The 10015-nt window shown below is 58.4% G+C and overlaps 1 protein-coding gene across 2 annotated transcripts; it reads right to left on the bottom strand.

Moving 5' to 3' along the window:
• Positions 1–312: 312 nt before the first annotated feature.
• On the bottom strand, positions 313–9362 carry SYT12 (synaptotagmin 12). Of its 2 annotated transcripts, XM_033061491.2 has the most exons (8): positions 8987–9362; positions 6423–6487; positions 4966–5159; positions 4279–4671; positions 2093–2308; positions 1614–1734; positions 1333–1466; positions 313–924 (listed from the first exon to the last, which is right to left on the bottom strand). In XM_033061491.2, the coding sequence occupies exons 2-8, from the start codon at positions 6457–6459 to the stop codon at positions 751–753; spliced, it is 1269 nt and encodes a 422-aa protein (XP_032917382.1). In that variant the 5' UTR covers positions 6460–6487; positions 8987–9362; the 3' UTR covers positions 313–750. The 2 variants fall into 2 exon arrangements, with proteins under 2 accessions (XP_032917382.1, XP_032917381.1); XM_033061490.2 differs by lacking the exon at positions 8987–9362 and having other exon boundaries at positions 6423–6671.
• Positions 9363–10015: the final 653 nt, after the last annotated feature.

The raw sequence follows: 10015 nt of genomic DNA, 5'->3' as shown, positions 1-10015 counted from the left end.
ATGAGTTATAGGGTAAGTCATAGCCCAAGTCCAGGATTAAGGGCTGGAAAAAGCAGTCCCCAGTTGTGAAAGTTGTGTCAAGGAGCAGGAATCTATGGTGCTGTCCTGAGCACTCTGAGGGTGAGGTTGGGTTGGAAAAGTGGCTGGGGTGGGAAAAGCTGCCCCTGATCCTGCTGGACCTTTAGGGGATGATTCCCAGCGTGGATCTGACCTCAATCCCAAGAGGTTGGAAACCAATCCCTGCCTGTGCAGCCAGTGGAGGCAGGCAGGGATTTGCTGTGTGGGGGAACAGACGGGAGGAGGAGCCATACGTAACAATCGATTTTCTGCTGTTATTGCTCCCTTTTTCCATTCTCACTGGAAACATTCCAACCTTGGCACAGCACACCAAAGTCACTACAAAAGATCCCCTGAGGATCAATCACCCCCCTCACGATTCCCACACAAAAACCACCTTCCAAAGGAATCCCCCCCTCTCCCTCGCTCGGAGTCCACGTTTGAGGATTCCGCGGGTTCCGAGGCTGTTGGGAGCACACGGAACTCTCGGGAGCTGCGGTTTGGGGAGGCTCCTGCTGATTTTGGTCCATTTTGGGCTCCTTTCCTGGGCAGGTCTGGCCCAGTGTGTGCAGGGATGAGCCGGAATGTGCCCATGGAGCCGCTCTGTCTGTGCTCCAGGTATTTTGGGCCCCTCAGCGCCGCCAGCTCAGCCTCGTGGGTGCCACCAAGACCCCGTTGTCCCCAGGATCCGGCCTAATTCCTGCGGAGCGGGTGCCACATGGAGACGGGCTTGCGGAGCGTGGCCAGCATCTGGTTCCAGTGCGTGGTGCCCATCCCGCTGGCCGCCGGCCCGATCAGCACGTGGCCCGTGTTGTCACCGCGCCCGTCCTCGCCGCTCTCGGCCACCGTCACGCGCAGGGACAGCTCCTGGGGGCCACGGGGCTGTCACCACACACAGACCCACCCACATTCCCCTCTCCATGAATCCATGCACAGCCACCCAACCTGCCATGCCCCGCGTATGCACGGCCCTCTGAGCCCCCACCCCCTGTTCTTGAAACGCCCCTTTATACCCAATCCCTATATACCCACCCTCTTACGCATCCCCTCAATCCATCTTTGCCCCTTCCACGTACCAAACCATCCCTGTGTACTCTGCTCTATCCCAACCCACGCTTCCATATCCTCCCCAAGAGTCCTCCACACACATCCCCCCTCCAGCAGCCATTTCCACACATCCACACCACTCCAAACAGTTCCCACACCCCCAGGAGCTCCCCACTGGTGGGTTTGGGGAGCACTGGGATGTGCTCCCCATTCCCAGCTCTCCCAGACCTGGAGCACGATGGCCGGCACGGAGAAGATCATGGCCTCGTTGAACACAGGGTTGGTGTCTCCCCTCTTCACTGCTGTCTTCTTCTTGCTGATCTTCCTCCCATCCTGCAGCAGGTACACCTTGACGAAGGGATCTGCTCGGAGGGCAGGAGAGGGATCAGTCACACGTGTCCCCAGCCACGTGGAGACAGTGGGGGGACCCTTTCTGTCCTCACAGGGTTCCACTCCCACGTAGCAAAGGGGATAAATCAGGACAAACCCCACCACGGAGCCCTCCTCACCTGCAGTCACCTTCCCATTGCTCCACACGAGGTTCTTGGCTTTGACCACCACCACTGTGAGCCGCTCGGCCGTGGGCAGGTAGCTCAGGGAGAGCAGGATCTCCCCCACCGTGTCCACAGCCTGTGGGACACAACTCCCTGTTCATATCCTGCTGTCCATCAGCACCACAAGTTTCTTTCTGCTGAGCTCTCAGGCCACTCTTTCCCAGTCTTACAGCATAAATCCTGCCTTCCCTCCCAAGTTACTATAAAGCATTGCCTGCAAGTGGTTGTAGGTGTACACTTAGGTATCAGCTGTGAACATGATAAATAATTTAAAAACTCTTGTAAATTCACTTTTTAAACATGGAAGTTCACTGATGAGTACTAGAACCTCTTAGGATTGGAGTCTGTTTTATCAGCTCTTACCAATATAAAAACTCTGAGGACGCAAACACATCCCGCTGTCCCAGCTGGGAGATGGGACGCTCCTGCCTCACCTTGTTGGTGTCCTGCAGGTAGAGCCAGGCGTTGAAGGGACGCGTGGCCAGGTCCAGGTCGGAGAGTTTGAGCTCGGCCACGCCGGTGCTGACGCTGCGCTCGTCCTCGTCGATGCCAAAGACAGAGAAGCGCAGGCTGTTCTCCTCCAGCGCCGCCGGATCCAGCGGCACCGAGAAGCGCTCGTCAAATGCCACCGAGTAGGAGCTCCTCTGGATCTGCCACGGCAAGGGGGGATAGCCCTGGAACCCGTGGGGCTGCATCCCTGCTCAGCCCCATTTTGTGGGAATTGTGAGGAGCGCGGGGAGGGCCCATCCCATTGGGATGATTATTCCCGACCTGACCACAGCTGTTGGGGTGAAAATCGGGGCTGTGACCTGCCCCACTGCCTGTTAATTCTTCTAATTAGAGAATTAGCCTTGGCCCAGTGCTCTCAGACACATCCCAAGCCCCCGGGAGTGTGGATGCACATCCAGCTTGGCCACATCAGGCAACAGGATTTATGGTTACAAGGTCTAACCCCCAGCCCTACTCCAAGCAGAACCAACTCCTGAATGTGCCCAGTGGGAATGGTACTGTTTGGCTGATGTTGTCCCTGTGTCACATCATTCCCCAGGAGCAAAGGCAGCAGCAGCTCCCATAGCTCATCCTGCGGGTGCTGATCCCAAAGAACTGGCCAAGGGGAAATGCTCTGAAATCGTGGATTTAGGGAATTTTTTTTCCTCCAACTCCCGCCTTGTTTCAGCATCCAAGAGGTCACAGGCAAACTAGGGGTTTGTCCCAAGGGATGGAAGCCTTGGATAGCATGGATCCATCAGCTCTCCAAAGCCACCCAAATCTGGGTGGAGAAGGGACCCCTCTGTGGGGGCTGTTTCACCCCAAAAGCCCCCCAGGAAAGGGGCTCATCTCCCCCGTGGACTCTCTCTTGTCCCAGTCTGTTCCTAACCCTGCTCCATCCCTGGTATGAAGGGCACAAAGGCAGCACCTGCCATTCCTGCTCTCCCACCAGATTCCACCAACCTCCAGAGTCCCCAGGGGATTGAAGTTCCTCTGTACGAAGAGCAGATTTTAAAGCCCTACAGATTTTACAGACTGTCTGTCTGCAGCCCACGCTGTATTTTGGGAGCTCTGGATCAAGTACAACCAAACAGGAGGTGCTATTTCAAATCCCTCCAGAAGCACTGGGGGGAAAAAAAAGCAGCTTTATCCATGGCCTTGGGGCAGCCAAGGAGATAAATTGTGCTGGTGAATTATAAATAATGACCCTAAATAATAAATATCTCCAGAGCATAAATAAAGAGCAGAGATTTGGATGGAAAAATGGTCTAGAAGGGCACTGTGGAAATATTTAGGAGGTTTGTGTGGATGGAGCAGCACCTCCACCCCAGTGGAGAGGTGCCTTAATGGGATGAAAATTCCCATTCCTTGCTGGAATATCCTGATTAAATCAAACTGACTCTGCAATAAAGGAGCTGCTGGCAGAAAACTGAGGCTCCTGCTTTCCAAAAGCAGCTTTTGAGGCACTTAAAAAGGGAGATTTTGCCCCAGATCCAACCCTGGTTGTGGCTCTCAGCGCGTCCTTTGTGGGGAGGGAAAAGCGTTGGGGCTGCTGTGGGAAGGAGAGGGGACACAGGGGACACAGGGGACTGTGGGGCCATGGCAAGACAACAACAGCATCTGCCCAAACTGCCACTGCCACCCAAATCCCACCCCAGGCTGCTTCCTCCACATGCCACAACATCCTTTCCACAGCAGGGACAGTCAAGCAGGAAAACTTGCCACCAGCCATGCTCAGAGAGGACAAAGCCCAAATTCCAGCCAAGGGGGTGACATTCCTGCCACTGCCAGGTTCCTGATGTGCAAACCCACCTGGGACACCCCTCAAAACCCTGTGTCAATGCAGAGCTCTCTGCTCCCAAATCCCATCACTGCTGTGGGGGAGCAGAGACTCACCCCAAAATCCCATGTCCAGCCTTGGACTCCATGCTCCCAAATCCCAGCACTGCCTTGGGGAAGCTGATATCCCCCAAATCCTGTGCCAACCATTTCTGATCCTGGCCTCCCTGGAGCTCCCTGCTCCCAAACCCCACCACTGCCTCGAGGAACGTGGCCAAGGGACGCTGCCACCCAACCCCCCAGGGCCATCCAGGCGTGCAGAGGGGTCCGTGGGGAGGAATGAGGGGCTCACCCGGGAGATGCCGACGATCTGCTCGGCCGGGAGGAGGCTGACCCGCATGAAGCAGGACTCGAAGCGCGCATCCTCCTTCTCCAGCAGGTCCTTGCCCTGCAGCAGCGTCACATGCAGGGCGGCCGCCCTCCCGTCGTACTCCATGGACACCTCCACCTGCCCCACCGTGAAATCCTGCCCGAAGTTGTTCCCGATGGACGAGATGGAGTTGAGGGAGTCGGCCGAGATGGATTTCCGCAGGGGGCCGTAGTGGGCCAGGCCCAGGTCTCTGCCCATCAGCTCCAGGCTGCCCAGCTCCTGGATGCTCTCCAAGGTGTCCTCTGCCCTCAGGCTGCTCTTGCGGGACGAAGAGCTCCGACCTGGCGCCCGCTGTGAGCCCAGGGCCAGCCCTCGCTGCCAGGGAAAAGAAAGCAGGCGCTGCCATCCATCCCATCCCATCCCATCCCTCCGTGCCGGACAGCTGGGCTTCTCCGCCGCCTCCTTGGATGCATCCCGGCCCCTGCCTGGCCTCAAGCTGCCGCGGCAGCGAGCCCGGAGATTCCCGCAGCTCTCAAAAGCTCCGACAGCACCAGGCTGCTGCCTGTGGCTGCGTTCCCCCCACCGCGAGGGGATCCAGGCGGTATTCCCACCCCTCCAGCATCCCGCGGGCTGCAAAGGGAAGGAGACACACGCAGCTTCCCCCCTTACCTTGTTCCTGATGTCCGGGCACGCCGCTCCGTACTTCTGCTCCAGGTACCGATAGTCATAATTCGGGAAGGGGGAAGGGGCCGGGTAGCTCCCGGAGCGCCAGAGCTTCCACAGGTTGATGGCTGCGATTCCCAGCAGCGCCAAGGCGCCGGCGGCGTAGAGCCCGATCTCCCACCGCGGCGGGCTGGAGGCCACTGCAGGGAACAGGGGGCTCCATGAGCTGCTCACCATCCCGGGAATGAGCCTTCAGCCTCGGCTGCTTCCACGGCTCCAAGCTCCGAGCATAGCATGGGATGGGCCGAGGGGGGGATAAACCGCAGGTCCCACCCGGGGGGCTGCAAGCGGGTCAGGCAGAGGCTCTGCCAGCCAAAAAAAAAACGACAGCCCTGGCTTGGCTTTCCCGGGAAATGAAGTTCTCCTGGGTCCCAGCCCCACTTCCCAGCGAGCGCCTGTGGCACTCCCGAGGTGCCGGGGGTGCCTGTGCCAGCTGCGGCTCCGTCCCGCTGACAGATGTGCCCCGAGCCCATCTGCATCGCCCTCGGCCCAGCTGCTGCCTGGGGACGCCAGGAAAAGCCGGGAGGAGGGAAAAACCAAAGGAAAAGCTGTTGGAAACAGGCAGAGCCCCGCGGGTGCCGCCGGAGCGAGCGGGGAGGGAGCGCCGGGCTCGGTTCCTGCTGCATTGCACCAGCCTCCATCACTCCCGCACCGAACCGGCACCGCAAAAGCGGCAAAGAGAGGATTTCTCATCCCGGAGCGCTGCCGGGGATCATCCGGCACCATCACGCCGCAGCGCTCCCTCCTTTGGAGCCGGAAAAAGCCCAAAGCCAGGCTGAACTCCCACATCGCATCCGAGCGCAGGGACAACCTGCTGCTCCCCCCCAGCCTTCCTCCAGCGGGAACAGCAGAAGGGACTGAGTATTCGCATCCAAAGCACCCGCTTTGGATCCCGGGAGCAGCCCGTAGGGATCTCCGAGGTTAAACACTGGGATAGGATCCGGGTCCTGCCTCATCCACCCCGACCCACGCCCCTGAAGGGCTCTGCTTTATCCCTGCATCCCGGTTAAGGATGCTGTGGGAAGCAGTTGGATGTTTCCCGTGCCAGAGCTCCCAAGGCTCCGGCAATGGCGGAGGAGCAAAATTGGGAATAAAATTGGGAATGAAAATTAAAATCTTTTACTGGCTCCTACCTCTGAGGAACTCCGAGTGCAAATCCCAGCTGAACTGGAACCTGCTTCCCCCTCATTCCTGCCCGTTTCCGAGGGCTGAGCACTCAGCTTGGAAAACTTGGGAGGTTGTAAGGGTTTTACCCTCGGTTTAGGAAACAAAACCCACACGGAGCAGAGGGTTCTCCCCACGGAAAGCAGCGAGGATCAGCCAACCCTTTCCCAAAAGAACCTTGATGTGAGCGCCAGCAGCTCTGCCCCAAACCCTTCCCGGGCTCCCTGGGGAGGACTCACCACTGAAGCGGGATCTGCTTACGTGACCAGTGTCCATGGCAAACGCTCCCTGCGAGCGGGACAGCCTGGAATGCGCGAGACACAGCGTTAGGGTGAAGGGGAAGAACTCAAAAATTGAATGCCTTGTGATTTTCCAGCAGGGATGCTCCATCACTGCTCCCCCTCCATCTCTCCCGGCCTTGGCTCCTCTTCCAGGAGCTGAGCAAACGCGCTGAAGCCTCTCAGCCACCAGGCAGGAGCTGAAGGAGGGACAGGAACCCCCGGGAAGGGGCAGAGCCGCTCGATTTACCTCGGGAGCCTTTAAACAGGTGACATTCCCAACATCTCTGTGTGTGGACATCCCCCCTCCAGGAGCCCTCAAAGCCCTTTGCTGCTTCCAGCTGAAATCTTCCTTTGCCTCCTGCAGTTTCCCAGCCTCTCCCGAGGCTTTGCCCTGGCCCCAGCCAAGGGGGGCAGCCCCACTCACCCATTTTGGGGTCACTGTGGGGTTTAGGAGATGTTATTCCCCAGGAATCAGCTCCTGCAGCAGGAAAGCTCCATCACCTTCCCCCCCCAAAAGGGTTTTCCCCGGTCAAGTCGAAAGGAAGCTGCTCTCTCAGGCAGATCCCAGGCACCACAGATGCTCAGGAGGATTTATCCAAGGCAACTACTCCTGCTATGAAAAGGGGGCTTTGGGATCCCCAAAAACACCCAACAAGCAAATCCAATGGGAACTGACCAACACCCCCTGCTCCCCTGCATCTGTGCCAGGGAATCACAGACCATGGAGAGCTGGTGGGATCCCACAGAACCCCACGGGGACACAACCTCAGCACCGCACTAAACCCTCCCCCACCTCCCTCAGAGCCCCCCAGGCCTTCTCCAGAATTCCCAAATCCCACTCACAGAGCTGGATTTGCCTTGGACAGATGGTTCTGCAATATTTGGGCCTCACCTTCCAGCTTCCCTTGGGTGCTCACAGCCTCAGGTACTGGGGGGGATCAACTCCCCCCAAAACCATCCAGGTTTGGATTGTAACAGGCAAAAGTGGGAATTTCACAGCATGGAATATCAGCTGTGCTGGCCTGACCCCCTCTGCAGGGGCACATCCTTGGGATAGCAGGAGGAAGGGGAGCCCTAAATGTAACCCAAAGTGACAGGGATGCTGGGATGGGGCTGGGAGATGCCCAGTTCCTCCCCACCCTCCTCCCTCTGGCACAAACCTCCCTGTGCAATGGACAAACCAGTCCTACCCTGGCTGAGAACATGCTGAGCTCACGTTATGGGCTGAGCTCAGCTCAAGGCCCACTTTGCTGTGTAGTGCTGAGCACTGACATCTTAACAGAGCAACATGATGGAGATTGACCCCAAACTCCCTCTTTTCGTGCCCTGAAAAGCCCCTGTGCCAAAGCAAGGTACTCTGTTCCTCTCCCTGCTTCCCAATTATTTTTAATATGAAAGTAACAAAGTTTTCAGGACTGACTTTCCCTCAAGGAGGACAAACCTTTAAACCCCCTCCACCTCTTCCCAATTTCTTCTGGAAATTAGAAGGAATTACTGTTTTTTCTTTCCTTTCAGAGCTTCTGTCCCCAAAACCTCCCTCTCTAATGAGCTCTAAGCAGCGAGTTAAGCAGATTTCCAAGGCATCACCTGGAAAGAGACTGCAGTGCTCAGCACTGGGATGAAACCCAGAGGTATTTTCCTATTAGGAAAACAGCATCAATCTCTCCTGAGCGAGGAAACGGGGGTGGAGGTGCTCGGGGAAGGATTTATGGCTTTTTTTTCTGTTAACTAAGCTCTTCCCTGGAGCATTGCATGGAGCTGCTCTGACATCCCCCTGACCTGCTGCTCAAATCCCTGGGAAATCAAGCCGGAGGCATTGGGAAGGAAGGGACACAGCTCTGCTGGCAGCACGGGGATTGATTGATTTTTCACCCACAGGCCTCAAGATTAGGGTTCAGAGACCCAGAAAGGGGTGAAGAGTCCCAGGTTTGGGATGCAGAGCCCTCTCCATCCATCCCAACACCTCAATGCCAGGGCCAGGGCAGCTTTATTTTCCCTGGGAGCTGCTGCAGAGCTCAGGTCCCTTTTCCTGCTTGGAGGGACAATAAAACAGCTCAACGAGGGAGAGAAAAACAGCATCAAAGCCACCTGTCCCCCCTGGAAAAAGGGGTCCCCCAGCCTTCATGGGGTTGTCACAGCAACCCCAATTGCTGGTCCCAAAGCACCCAGACTAACCTGGCTATGAACCCCCTGAGCACACTGCAGTCCCCAAACATCCCAATCCAGGTTCCAGCGACCTCCCTGCTCATCCTCCCTCCCTCCCTGTCCTGCCCCAAACACCCGTGGCCGGTGTGCTGAGCCCGGGCTAAACTCAGCTCAGCGGTGCCGGTCCTGCAGCGCTGCTCTGCCACTTCCACCCCTCTCCAGCCCTGCCTGGCCTCCATCCGCAGGGCACGGAAGCGGGACGGAGTTTGCTCCTGGTACGAATAAAGGCGCATCCCAAACTTGCCAAAACAGAAGGATTTGGGCTCTGCTCTCACCCATCGCACTCCCCACCCAAACCGGTGCCCCCCGCTCTTTACCTGGGCAGCTACAAATCCTCAGGGATCTGCGGGGAGCGCGGGGACCCCCGGGCGGCCCCGGCAACCGCCGAGCTGTGTCCGCTCCCACGGGGGAGGGGGGAACCCTGCGACCCCCGGGGCCCGGCCGGCCGGCGATGGCGACCGGGCAGAGCCCCCCGGGGGTCCCCGAGCTCAGCCCCGGGATCCACGGGTCTCCCCAAGCCCGGGATGCTTCCCGGCCGCGGGGAGTGGGCACAGCCCCCCGCCGCTGCCCGGGGGTCCCCGCGGGTGCAGAGCCCAGCCCCGGGATGCGGAATGCACCCCCCAGAGCCGGGATGCTTCCCGGAGCTGCGGGACCGGGAGCGGCTCCGCTCCCTCGCCCAGCCCAGCCCGGGGCGGAGCCGCCGCTCATCCGTGCCATGAGCTGGGCGGTCTCTGCGCTCGCCAGACCCTCCCCGGGGTCGGCTCAGCCCAGCCCGAACCCCCCGGCAGAGCCTGGGGACCTCGGGGGTCTCCCACTCTGGTTTGCCTGCCAGGCTCTCAACTTTCCTAAGGAGCTTGCATTAAAAAAAGCCCTAAAAAACCCCAAACCAACAAACCCCTGCAAACTCGCCCCAAATCCGAACCAGGAGTGAGGAGGGACAATGCCAGATCCCTCATCCCATACCAGAGACCCTCTGCTGTGTGTTTCCCCAAATCCCACTTCCCAGGGACTCCCTGGTCCATCCTACCACATCTCTGCATCTCCAGCTGCTCCTCCCCCCGGACCCTGAGGAGTGTTTCTCTCCACAGAGTCCCATGTCTCCTCCCCTTGTCCCTCAAAGGGTGCAGAGTCCCTTGGGGTCTCTGGATCAGCACCCCAAAGCTGATCCTTGGGTTCTCCCTTGCCCCAAACAGCTTCCAGCTGTGTCCCTCCTCGCCCCAGGGACACCTGGGCTGTCCAGCAAGGTCTGGACTTTGGATGTTCTTAAGAAAAACCATCAGATCCTCTCCCTCTGCAGCAGAAAGTGAAACTATTTGGGATGCAGCCCCAAAAACCCCTGGGACAGT

This window comes from Catharus ustulatus, chromosome 6 (assembly GCF_009819885.2).
Source record: "Catharus ustulatus isolate bCatUst1 chromosome 6, bCatUst1.pri.v2, whole genome shotgun sequence".
Classification (NCBI taxonomy): Eukaryota; Metazoa; Chordata; class Aves; order Passeriformes; family Turdidae; genus Catharus; species Catharus ustulatus.
Note: the sequence above shows the minus strand (reverse complement) of the source record. Positions and strands in the feature narration are given on the sequence as shown.

What these genes read in the sequence shown, in the direction of transcription:
- SYT12 (XM_033061490.2), bottom strand. Translation starts at nt 6,573, where the DNA reads ATGGAGCATCCCTGCTGGAAAATCACAAGGCATTCAATTTTTGAGTTC. An exon ending in AAGCAGATCCCGCTTCAGTG is followed by an intron (nt 5,160 to 6,422) that starts GTGAGTCCTCCC and finishes TGTTCCCTGCAG; the next exon opens with TGGCCTCCAGCCCGCCGCGG. An exon ending in GCCCGGACATCAGGAACAAG is followed by an intron (nt 4,672 to 4,965) that starts GTAAGGGGGGAA and finishes TTTCCCTGGCAG; the next exon opens with CGAGGGCTGGCCCTGGGCTC.